Genomic DNA, 13,498 nt, shown 5'->3' with positions numbered 1-13,498 from the left:
TCACGAGCTCATGGTGCGAGGATGTAGACAGGCAGCACGGAGCAGGTCTGCCAACATTTTGACAAAAATGCATAGCTTTCAATAGACATGGTGGGAAGAGGAAAAGTTGTGTTCAAACTCTGGAGTGCTTCGGGATTTAAATTCAGTTTGCAGGCGCCGATGGAAAGGTAGTTTATTACTGTTCCAGTTGTCTTCAGCAGTGAATATTTCATTTGGGTGAAATACTATAAAACGGGATACACATGCCATGATTAGTCAACAAGTACCAGCAGGGGGCAGTGCTCTCCTTGGAGAGAATTGTACCTCCGAAATGGTCGCTGCAAAAGAATATAATGGTTTTGCAGATTGTTTTCTTTTTCCAGTAAACGAAATTAATCAAACTGAGTCATATGTGTGTATAACAATATACTGATGTATTATATTAGCCGCTAATTATGACAGAATACAATGTCCTTTATTTTTTTCCCAGTCGATAGGCCTATATGTAGTCTGATAGAAATTTGAATTTGAAAAGCATCAGACCTCTAGGCTCACAGTTCTGCTTTAATAATTGGCTCTTATCTCATAATTTGTTAACAATGATGTGATCAAACTACTGTAATATGTTTTGTCAACACATTGTTGACAAAACACATTACAGTAAGTTTCCATTTTCCATTTATCACAACAGACTTGTTAAACAGTTTAAATGGAAGGTGCCATCAAAATTATAAGTAAATACAATAAAATGAAACATAAAGGCAGATTAAATTTTAAAAAATAAATTTTTAATTGAATGCAATTATAACATTTAATTGTATGTATATTGTAAGTAGTTTTAGAGAATATCAAATATATAGAGTCTTGCAAGAAGCAAACTTGGATTAAAGGCATTTGTGAATGAAGAAAAAATCTCAGTACAATCTTGCAATGAAATCAGTTTTTGATATACTGTATAGTATTTGCCAGACAGCTGTAACTTGTGCTAACAATGTTTAAAGTGACACCTAAAATGTAACCAAAATGTCGCACTAAAGTTACAGAGGTAACAGAGAAGTTAGTGATTCAGGTTCACTAAAAAAGACACTGACATCAAAATTAGTCAGCTATGAAACTAAAACATAAGGGTACTTGTGCACGCCTTTCTGGGGGTTTACAGAAGCTTTGTGACAATGAGCAAGTTTTATTCCTTTTAGTGTCTTACATTAACAGACAAATATTCCTATAGTATCTAGAGGACTACCTATAATTGGTTTGTGGTTTGAATTCAAATGGGTTGTTACTGTAAATACACATAAATCCACTGGCATACTAATATCAGATAAATTGATACCTTGAAGGTGCTTCGAATTGATGTGTGTGTTTGTGTTATGATTATGAGGTCATTCTTCAGTGGCGCAGGCGCTTTCGGAAAATCCCGTTCCTTCGTCAATATGTAGTAAATGCCCCGCTTGATGGAAAGCGAGCCCACAAATTTCCACTTTTTTTTTTATTCACTAACTGCGTAATATGTTTGCCTCAGACTTGAGAAAGATGTACACGTGTTCCCTTTTATGCATGCAATGACGGATTGATGCTTGTGTGGACAATTTCAACGCCAACGGCCGTAAACTGTGTTGTGGATACGATATTGAGGTAGGTCGCTGTCTGCTACCCGGCACCGCTCTACGCTGGCTAGGTCGTGAGTGGCTAAAATGCTAAAACTGTTAGCAAAACCAGACTTGGCAACGAACAGCAGCTAACCAATGTAACGTTATCAAACACAAATAAATTTTATGTATATGGTTTACCAGTTGGATATGAATAGTCGTCATGACCCAGCTAGTCAAAATATATTTTACACCGCTTAATAACAACAAACGAAGCGTCAGTGTTATTAACCCTTCAGATAACGTTAAATTGAATGGGGGCATCTAGGAGGTGGGTCTAGCCTTGTAGGCCATCAGCAAGACCCGCCTAGCTAACGTTAGCTAGCTTGATAGCACTGGCGCTATTTGTCACAACCTGGTAGCTTTCCAACCGACGTCACACCGGGCGAACGTATCCGGTGTGTTAGCACGACTTGTAATGTTAGTCACTCAAGGATGGAAGCTGGACTTGGATACGGTAAAGTTGTCAATATGTAGTAAACGCTAATTGCTAACGGTTTCAGATAAACGTGAAATAAAAATGACAATACTAGGTAGCTAAGTGAAATAACTGATAACCTGAATTTCTAACAACGGGGCGGAACATTAAAAAAAAAAAGACGTGACGTGGAAATCATTCATCGTTGGTTAACGTTTCACTGGTTAAGGATTAGCTAATGCCAGCTACCTAGCTATGTGCTAGCTGTGTTCGTTAGCAGGCTAACAAAGAGCCGTTGCTCCCCTTGCTTTGTATGCTCGGTGTTGCCGTTTCAAATCGCTCTGGTGTTACTTACAAGGCATCGAAAAAATAGGTACGTAAGGCGAGGTTTACGTTCATTAAAATACTAATTTAATTAATTTGCGCTGTCGGCTGTTTTATTTATTGAGATGTTATTGCCGCTAACATTGCCAGGTTAGGTTCTGACATTGTGGTTGCCAACGCTGGTAATGTCTGCAACCATGACAGGGTACAGATAACTAATTAGTAATAAGGTTGTCATTGCAAGCCTATTAACAATTACGAAAATAGTCACACTAGATTGCACCGATCTTTTGCAGCTACGCTTTAAATGTTGGTAGGTTTATAGCTTTGTGCAGCTTTAACCTTTAGTGTACAGACGCTGTTTCAGTATTGGACTTAATCCTATTTATTCAGACTATGTTCACTATCCTTGTAAGTAGCGGTATATATGATTTGTTTTTTATACTGGAGACTGAGAAACAATCAGCTGTCAACTGTCTTCAATTAGTTACTTGTGCTCTTTAACAAATGTGAGGCACTGGGGGGTTAGTGTGTCACTCCTAAAGGCTGTGGAATGCATTTGGGATTTGTCCCACATCACATACTTAAATGCTTATTTATATTATGCACTTAATCTAGATCAATATTTAATGCTAACTTAACTAATCAGTTGAATGGTTTATCGATTGGACTCAGTTGAAAAATAAGTAACATTGTTTAGGACCCGCAGTGAAGCCACCAGGCAAACATGTCCCCTACTGTACATGACGCGTTCTTCAGCAAAACACCAAATCTTATCGAATTAAGATTTCTTCTTAATTTATTAAAGTTATATCAGAAAATGATGGTGGTTGGGAGCAGTACACTAAAACTGTACATGCAGACATGCAGTAGAGTTAATAAGTAATGTCTGAAACTCTAGATGTTGTGTGTTTTCAAGCCGTGCTTACACATAAAGCAGTGTCATTATTCTTTATTTTTACTGTAAATTCTACTTGTGAACACTTAAGCTGGTCGCCTACAAATCTTGTTGACATTTGACATAACGTTGGTTACTTTCTGAAATGTGATGCAGCTTTTGATTTCCCGTATTTTCTTGCAGTGAAACTGGACTGGAGCATATCTGGAGTGTCTGGCCATCCTGCCTTTGCCTACAGTAGGAGGTTTGCTGCCTGTTGTAGGCTGTGCGTATTTGTTCCTCACCAGTGATTCCTTATGCTTGATAGAAGCTGCACCCTGTGCTTTACAGGATGGACGGTGTGGACTTAAACAGACTTGTGTATCAACATCAACACTCTGTGTTCTGCTGCGGTGTTCAGTCTTTTTCCATTTACAAGAGAACACCTCCCATCTTACACCTCCAGTCTCTGCACTATATATATAAAGACCGTCTTTGAGCAATTAAAAAAGACATCCAGAGATAGAAGTTGTATGATTTTCTATCTTTTTTCTTTTTAAAGCACAGGTGATACTGCTTACATAAGCCTGTATGATAGACATGGAAATATCCCTATTTTAATTTTTCAGTTGTTGTACCCCCTTACTCTTAGTGTGGGTGGTGGGATGTCGGAAAAGCCAGACGACAAAATGGTGAAGTTCCTGGCTCCCCCTCAGAAGAGTGGAAATGGCCCCAGTTCTGGGTCAGATTCGATGGTGGTTGAATGCCGGCCAGCAGAAGTGAGACGCAGGCATCACACCATGGAGCGTGATCGATGTAACCCTGAACACCGTTTCTTGCGCCGCAGTGTCATCAGTGATTCCAATGCTACGGCATTGGCCCTCCCGTTACCAAGCAAGATCCCAATCCCTGCACCTCAACGGGTTCAGCTACAGGAAGCCGTCCCCCAGCAGCAACAGGCTGTAGCTGATGTTCATTTGCCGCAGACTGAAACAAGTTTAGCTCAAAATACGGAGTCTGCTGATAGTGTAAGACGAGGAGAAGTAGGAAAAGATATAGAAATAGCCAAGGTGGATGTAGTGCCTTCAGACCAGGAGCCTGCCAGTGTACAAAATACCTGTGATGAAGAGGTGGTGATAGCAGTTCACTCCGCACCAGAGTTAGGAAGAGAATTGCCAAGTCAAACAGAACCTGAAAGCACCACTGAGGTGAAGGTGAATCATGAAGAAGAGGGGGAAGAGGAGGATAAGGACTCTGCAAAGGCACGAGCAGAGGCAGAACAGAGAGAAGCTGAGAAAAGAGTGCAGGACGACATCGAAGAAGCAGAAACCAAAGCGGTGGGAACATCACCGGATGGGCGTTTCCTAAAGTTTGATATAGAAATTGGACGTGGCTCCTTCAAGACCGTCTACAAGGGCTTGGACACTGAGACCACAGTGGAGGTGGCTTGGTGTGAGTTGCAGGTATGATTGAGATAACCTTTGTTCTTATTACTCACCTTCCCTTACTGCTATTGCTGTCATTTCAATACCTTTTCACTTTAATCATGTGCACTGACTCAATATATTAGCAGTTAAAAGGACATCAGTTACTCATGTTCTTTAATTGAGTCACCTTTCGCGTTGCATTCTCCTGCAGGTTTTATCATCTCCTTTTGTTTGGGCTTGCTTTTACCAGGCTCAAGCATAGTGGAGTAGAGCCAAAGCAATTTCCTTCCACACTGTTACCTGAGGTATAGCCTGTGTCATTTCCTTTCTGAGAGACATGCCTAAAATTTCACTTTTGATTGTTTCACATTGTATTTATCAGCAAAACATAGCAAAAAACTCCCAATTTTGCTTTTTTGGTACAGCTCAGTCTGTGCTGATTGGTTACTGGATGGGACTGAATGTCTTAGGTAAAAGTTCCTACTTCACTATAAGGCATTGGCAAATTACCAGAAGCTATTAAGTCTTATATATTGACTGTTTATAACTTTGACCAAGGAATACCTAATTTAGACAGGAAATTATGCTGGACGAGATTTCAAGGTAGACTTTTTTTTTCATTGCACTGGTATTGTGCAGAATTGATGTAGTCATTATAATTTCCTGTATTCAGTTTTCACACTGGCATAAGACATAATATATCATTTAAAAATAAATCTTGATAACTCTCTTCCAGACATGCAGATTTATCATAACAATACATGATGTTATAACTGAACAAAATCTTGTCAGAAAAGGTGGGATTAATTATTCAGGTTATGATTACACCTTAATGTATTGTAGAAGTGCTGTAAAAGTCAGTAAAACTCTAAAATGCCATTAGGCTGGTTATAGTTTGCAATTTCCAGTGCTAAATGCAGAAACTGTAGTTATAGTTTGCTTAACTTTTTTTAAAACATATTTTTCAGGGATCTTTCTCAAAATCAGATTTTTGACCAAGTTCTACTCATGTCTTTAAACTATTGCTTGATTGAACCTATTTCATTGTTATTATATCTTAATACAGTGTTTCTGTATGAAAGATGCCATCATTTTGCTTTGAATCTTGTTCAGACCAATATTAGTATTTTTCCTAAAAAGGCTTGTGAAAAATTTGTAGCTCTGCTCTCTGTTCAGTTAAAGCAGCCACATGGCCCGTAGCAAAGTTTGACCTCGTTCACCACTTGAATGTTTGCTTTACTGTCACGCTTTCACCCTGTCATGGAAGGCATAGGCCTCACACAGCAGCACATACAGCCATCGCTACACATGCACACTGGTTTCGGAACAATGTGAAGATTGGAGGCATGTGCCCCTCCCCCCAACATAGTGATTCATGCGCATGCTCAGTGCTTTTCTGCTCCAAATGCTCATGTGAATGTAAAATGGGTCACATTCCTGACAGAGGAATCTCCCGTGTGAAGTGCTTCAGGCCGGCTTACCAGCAAATGCCTGTTTCTTAACTATCAGTCCATCCTCCACGTGTCTATTTTTTTCTAACTCTTTTTATTTAAAGCAACTACTACTTCCATTAGTTAATATTCCACTATGAGGTTTTATACTTTTATTCTTGTCTAAACTTCACTCTGCAGTCTTTTTTTTTTTTTCTTTTCATCTAGAAGCAACTTACTAATCGGCCAACTAATGTAGCACGCATAGAAAGCTATGTGAAATTTGATATTTTTTCACTTTGCTACTGTGATTGCTTATATTTAGCTGTTTGTTAGTATACATTTGACTGAATCTATGGCAAGATGTTACGTGGTGTTTGTACGGTAGATGTGAGGTTCACACTGCTCTTTAATGCCATTGATTGATTAGTATTAGGGCTACAGCCAGAAGCAGTTGATTAAAGCGATTTATGATGATCAATTTCTTTTTTTCTCTGAGTAATTAATTCATTAATCGACTGAAGATTGGGACATTATCAGTATGTTATGAGACAGAGATTTTTTCTTCTGTTGTGCTTTGACTTTCTGTGGACCAGTTTGGAAAGGCAGATAAAAGTCAAAACCAAAATTTACACCATCCCTTTTTTTGCTTGGTTTGATTTGATTTTGAAAATAATTCCCCTTGGTGTAGGATTTAGCTGGGTCTTTGTCAGTTACTACTTGTATCGAGAGACCAATCCAGTGGAGAGTGGGAATTTATTGAAATTCTTACAGTTGAATGAAAACAAGCATTAAGCTTGTGGTCTGTTCTAAAATATGAACATGTCACCTGACACTCTCATTCCCCTTCATTCCTCTGTCAACTCAAGAGTTTCAGTACTAGAAACAGTTCAACTACACAGAAGCTGAAATCCCCTCACACATGATTGTTAAAGCTGTCCCATGATCACTCAAGTGTTGGTATTACATTCCTCATATATCCTGAGGGCATATTTATGTTATTTTTTGTAATATAGTGATAAAAAAATGTATTAATGTTTGTAATCATTTAGAGTTTAGTTTCCACTGTTCACTTTTCAAACAGGCATGTAATTACAGCCATTTCCTTTTATGTGCTTTTGAGAATAATAGAAGTATATTGACCATTTTTTACTTTTCTATTTTGGTTGCATAAGAAATGCAAATATTTTCCTAAAATGTAAACAAACTAGGAAAAAATTGTAAGATTGCATTGTTTAAAAAAGGATTAGGGGCTCATTCCGTTAATACACTTGTTGTTTTGTTTCCTGTTGATGCAAGAATCAGTGATGCAGAGAGTAATCAGCCTTGCCATTTGTTTGTTCACTGGGTATTTGGTGTCAGCTGGAAGCAAAAGCAGACCATGTGCCTGTATGCTAATGAAACCAGTCTGACAGGTTTTCCCTCCTAAAATCCTTTAATCTTCAATAAACGTGGCAAAAATTCCAGACCAACACTAGCAATGTAATGCTGCTAATGCTGTAATGCTCATTTTGCACCAAAAAACCAACATTGCTGGTCTCAGATCCTTAACACTGGTGTGACAGAAAAATGTAAAGTTTTAGAGGTGTTCAAACAAAAGTGTTTTTACTTTGTACGTTTTAATCCATTACATTTATTTTGTCAGGGACTATGTACAAAAAACATTAATCTCAAAGTGATAAACAAATAGAATATTTTGAATGGAATTTTCAGTCGTTAGAGATATTTCTCTCTGGACCAGAGCGTTTGCTGGACCAACCAATCCACTTTGCTTTCCCTGAAGCTATGCCACAATCATGGCTCAAAACTTTAGTGTATTATGTTTGAATGAAATGGTCCTGGCTTAATCTGAGAGGCCATCTGTCCACAATCCTCTAAGAATTTCTAGGCGTCTGCCCTTTTTCACCCACACATGAACCCACACATTTGTTTCGGATTGCACATTGCAGGCATGTCTGAACAATAAGTAGGTCACCAGGGAGAGGAAGTTGAGGAAAAAAGAGGAATACATTTAGGAGCCTCCCCTTTCTTGCTCATACATCCATCTTCAGCGATGTCATCTTCCACTCGTTGCCTCCCCACCTCATTCCTCTGCCTGAAGCCAAATGTTGAAAGATGAGGAAAAGAACCCGAGGTATCCTTTAGAAGTTATGACAACTGCCTGTCCAGTTGGCTAACGGCATCCGCTGTTGGTGATACACTATATCCAAGTAGTATAACAGTTAATCATCTGTAATCACTCTTCATGATTAGTGGTCTTTGGGTTTACGATTATAAGATACAAGATTATGAATTTTATTTGCTTATTTCTGTGTATTAGACATGAACAAATTGGGAAAGAATACCGCATTAATACAGTAAGATTCCCAAATGCATGGTTAGCGTTCCTCAGTGAAACCGTGGGGTTCAATTCCACATAACATTCAGTGCTTTACCGTCTAAGATTGTTGACAGGGGTAGTAAAGATGTTGGACCAGTACTTTTTACATTTTGTGAATTACAAAATCACAAGAAACCTAAGCTTATTGTTTTTCCCTGGTTTCTAATTATTGTTATTCTTATTTAGTTTACTAGCAGATATTTTCAATTGATTGTTTTAAATTTGAAGACACTGCACTTGATAATTTTGTCAGTTTTTCATTAACTGTAAGAAGTGTCTTAAAAATATATAGACTATAATGGGAATACACCTAATGCATTTTACATTCTGCACATATTATCTGTGAATTTAAACGTGAGTATAGGCTGTTTCCAGGAAAAGACAGCTGGAAGTGCCTTGCTTATTAAAAAATGTATTTATTGAAGCCTCTGATTTGACACAAATCAACCAAATCACACTCAGCAAAAAGGTGAACATTTAGTGGTTGTCATCAACAAAGCATTTTCAAGCAATGCACTTTAACCATTCATTAACCCCCCCCCCCCCCTCACACACACACACACACACACACACAGTAGGTTTCTACACCATTAAAATCAGATGAATAGTCATCCTGGCATATGTGAAATGGCCTTGATCCATCATTTTGTCTTTTGCTGACAGTTTGACTGACAATCAAAGTGATATTTGACCTCATTGCCATGTCTCACAGTGCCTTGGTAACACCAAACATATCTTCCCAAAGAGACATACTGCACTTAATGCAATAACTAAGTAACACTTAGGATTGAACTGTTTAACATGGCTTCTTGGCTTTCAGATGTTACCGTGATCTTAAACAATGTTACCCGGAGGGCTCCACCTAGCCATCAGTGTCAACCTCAGACTAGGGACCTGACAGAGCCAGCCCTTGGCATGATCACAGGCTTTATTTCACCCACTCTATTTTTAGGGTTGTTGGGTTATTTATGATGGCCTTTGCCTAGAAGCAGTATTTTCTGCTCCGCTTTGGTGAAACTGTAGTTAACTGGCATTAGATGTGATTTACGTCGGCTGGTAATGCCTTGGATCATAAAGTTGTTCAGATAGTATTGGGGTGCGCTGATTATGCTTGAAATTAATATAACAATATTAATTGCACTATTTGTATGCAAAATCACATCTAAAATAATCAAATGGATTTTCAATGCAATGTATTACTTCAGAGAAAACTTAAAAAATAAAAACTTAAGAAATTTCATTTTGTTAGCTATATTTTAAATAATTATTATAATTATCATTACTGTGGATAATATTCATATCATCACTTTACAGTTTTACTGAAAAATTGGTAAATTATTATAGTTCAGCTAATATAGTTAATTCAAATAATCAAATACAATAATATAATTTTAACTGTGATAATAACTTGGGCTTTCACTTCAACTACCTAAGCATGCATTGGCTTGTTGAGGGTTGTGCCACTGACCTGAAGGATCATGATTGTAGATAAGTTTTGCGCTGACTCTGCAGAGATGGTCAAAAATAATATGAAAAAAAGGGTTGAGTCATCTGGTATGGAAGATATTACTCTTAAGATTTTAAAGTGAAATAATCATGTTTAAAATCAATTTCTGCATCTTTCTCACACAACTTTACTGTCACATAACTTTACAGACACATTTGTACTACTGTAATTTTCCCATGTACTCTTTCTCTTATTTTATCACATTCAGAGAGGGCAGTATTTTACAGCTGAGAGTTATTATATTGCAGAGGCACCAGAAGCAATGCAGCTCTTTAGTGAACTGACTCATGCCCCCTGTGTCAGATAGAGCTGCTTTGGTTCAACTGCAGCTGCTGTTGCCCTCCCAGTGCCTGCCAGGTCAGGTTTCCAAATTTATAGACATTTAAAGCCTATCCCTCATAATGGTATGCAGAATATGACAGCACCATTTTCTGTAGAAAAATATGAACACAGAAATCTATGAAAGCACCTAAAGATTTGAAGTAATGATTTAAGGCCTGACATTGGGTTTACTAATTTTGACCGTCCTGGTGAGTTTTTGAGCCAGACAATCTAAATTATGTCAGATAGTGGGGAGCCTAAGTGGAGCTGAGGTGGGGAAAGCAAGCCACAGCTATTTCCGCTGATAGGTCGAGACACCTGTCAGTCAAGCTAACATCCCAAAACATTATTTTTGTCTTTTGTCTTTATTAACTAGCTGATAGTAACGACCCACAGTAAACATGGGAAGAAAGAGAGGAGAGGGAGATGATTTGCAACAAAGGTCCCTGGCGAAAACTCAAACCAAGGTTGACCAGGTTGCACTCTCAGGATCAAACTGTTGGTCTACTGAGAAATCCATACTTTTCTTAAAATTTCAGTGTCTTGCATTTAATAGAACAGTAATTGTCAAATTTGTTCATGTTAAGATGTGATCTTAAATATTGTGACATAATCTGGAAATATATATGGATTTTTTCCACTGTCTTCATTACAGCAAGTTTTCTGCAGTTGTTGCCATTTGGTCAGCAAACAATGAGATGTGAGCAATTTTTAAATTGCTCGTAAAAGAATCTTATCTAAATCTTTTATTTGTTCAAGATAAGTAAATGAGAGAAAAAAAATAAAAAGGCAATAATCTGACTCTGAAAGGTAATCTTAGTAGTAATGTGAGAAAGTATTTCTGTTAGTTTCCCCTCCATTGTTCAGTGAATGGTGGAGATTTGGCCTCTCTGCTCAGGACTTGTGGATGTACCAGAGACTGCCAGGCACTGTGACCAGTGACAGTAAGAGCAGGACATGGCACAGGCCAAAGAAATCTTTCAAGTGACAGTTAAAGGGAGTGTGATGTGTGTCCTATGATTGTAAGACTGTAAATTCCTGGAAAGTTTTTACAAGCCCTGGGGCCTTCATACTTTTAAGTAGTAACGGCTTTGTATTGCTATGAGTGAAATATTTTTCAGTTTTTTTTTGTTTTTGTTTTTTTTTCCCCTCTTCTTTTTTATGTAGGTCACTTAGATGCAAACTAAGCATACTACTATCGGATCACTTTCTGTGATCTTTGTCAAGTTTAATGTGCTTGCTTCCTGTCATTATGCTCAATCCAGGAAAAATCTGCAGCCGTTTGTTAAGTACATTTCCCAAAAAAATGTGCTTTGTTAGGTCATAGCAGTGTGTTAGCATGTGTCTTCATAAATTAATCGCAGTTGCTTCAGTGTTTTCTTTGCATAAGTTGAAGTATATGTCAGTTAAGCAGGTGCATATCTTATACCTTACAGGGAATACAGTTTTAACTGGCTTGGACTTGTAAAGGGAAGACATTTGTTTTAAATGAGTTATCCGTGTGGCAGTGTGCCTACAGCAGAATTGCTGTCATTGATACAGTAGTTCGGTATGTGTGGGGGTTGGGGTGGTGCTCACCCTAGGCTAGGAACTCTGAGGCTGTGACTGCTGCACTGGATATTTTGCATGACTGTTTTCACATGGTGTGCAGAAAGACAAAAGGGAGCCATTGCCCCACTAGATAATTACTTGGAATTTGGAAAGTGCATCAGTTGGTCCAAGTACATGGCGGAGCCTCCATTACTTGCCCATCTTCCCTCACCCTCAGTCTTGACAATGCTCCCTGATTCAGTGTTCTCTCCTGCTCCAAATTGTTTACACGTTTCCCTTCAAGTTCTCATTTTGTCTGCCCTACTTTGCCAAAGACATCGCAAACATTCAACCTCAAACCTCCAAAATACCTCCAGCATAGGCTGCAGCAGTCTCAACCATGTTTTTCTCCCTGTGATGTCAGTCACTGGAAAGTTTTCTATCTCATGCTGACACACACACAAAGTCAAACACCCACTCTCCATGGGGCTCCAGTGGGCTGAATTTCCTGGACAGCCTGGCCCATAGCCAGGTCTCTGGGGTTTTCAAGGGAGGTCTTTTGCTTCGGGGTCTCACTGGGCTTGTCTAACTGAAATGGGTTAGCTGCTCTATAGACATGCATGTTGTAAATGTAGGTCACACCAGGAATTACTCAGGAAACCTGAGAGGGGTGGTTGTACACATTCCAGATTTTTTGTTAATAAGCAGACCCTACAAAAGGCATTTCTGCCAATCCTTATTTATGCACCAGTCAGTTTATGGAATGTTAAATCCCACTGGGCAGAGTGTTATCAGGTCTACATACATTTTGCTATGACTCATCGACACACCCATCAGCTGCCAGTCATTTGTCGACTTGTATAATCCATATCTTTATCCATATCAAAGGCCTTGGTGAGCACAATGTTAGGTTCATGTCAGGTACAGTTGGTATCTGAGGGGCTGGGCAGTATGTCAGTATTAATGTTTATTATCGTCTATCGTTGTTGATATAGTGAGTAATGCTACAATGTCTAAATTAACTGAATGAGCCGAGCCAGAATAATAAATAATAAATAATCAATTTGTATGTATTACAATTTTGTGGTGAATATTTTTTTTACATCTGTAAATCCTGCTGCCCTCTGTGTTGTGTCAATTTTCTTCCCCTGCAGGATCGTAAGCTGTCAAAGGCAGAGCGGCAGCGATTTAAAGAAGAAGCAGGGATGTTAAAGGGACTACAGCATCCCAACATTGTCCGCTTTTACGACTCTTGGGAAGGACCCTCCAAAGGCAGGAAGTGCATTGTACTGGTCACTGAACTTATGACCTCTGGCACACTCAAAACGTGAGTCTCAAACTAGGCTAACAAAAACATTAATACAGGACTCATACTGTATATACAGTATACACTAGGGCTGTGCCATTTTGATGAAAAGCATCATCCAGATGATTTATTATGAATATTATAACCAATATTCATCTCAGGTTTTTGCACATTTAATAAACTAATAATGTAATGTAACTTAAATATGTAATTGAATACAAAAGAAATACTAAAGAGCACTTTTTAGTTGCTTTTATTCTGAGTGTACTGGAAAGACTACATTTACTGGCTTTATTTGTTCTTTGTTACTTTTGATACTTTGGAAAATGCAGCACAGAGGATATATGAAA

At 38.4% G+C, this 13,498-nt stretch overlaps 1 protein-coding gene across 6 annotated transcripts in view; it reads left to right on the top strand.

The window, feature by feature from the left end:
* The first annotated feature begins 11 nt into the window (after positions 1–11).
* Positions 12–13,498, top strand: part of LOC120793138 (serine/threonine-protein kinase WNK1-like) — a 30,301-nt gene continuing 16,814 nt past the window's right edge. The window contains exons 1-4 of one of the 6 annotated variants that reach the window (XM_040132901.1): positions 1,376–1,614; positions 3,452–3,533; positions 3,900–4,710; positions 12,997–13,169. In XM_040132901.1, coding sequence (XP_039988835.1) covers positions 3,913–4,710; positions 12,997–13,169 — 971 coding nt within the window. In that variant the 5' untranslated portion in view covers positions 1,376–1,614; positions 3,452–3,533; positions 3,900–3,912. The other 5 variants (XM_040132898.1, XM_040132897.1, XM_040132903.1 and 2 more) reach the window with 5 other exon arrangements.

The sequence above is a fragment of the Xiphias gladius genome, chromosome 8, assembly GCF_016859285.1.
Source record: "Xiphias gladius isolate SHS-SW01 ecotype Sanya breed wild chromosome 8, ASM1685928v1, whole genome shotgun sequence".
Classification (NCBI taxonomy): Eukaryota; Metazoa; Chordata; class Actinopteri; order Istiophoriformes; family Xiphiidae; genus Xiphias; species Xiphias gladius.
Note: the sequence above shows the minus strand (reverse complement) of the source record. Positions and strands in the feature narration are given on the sequence as shown.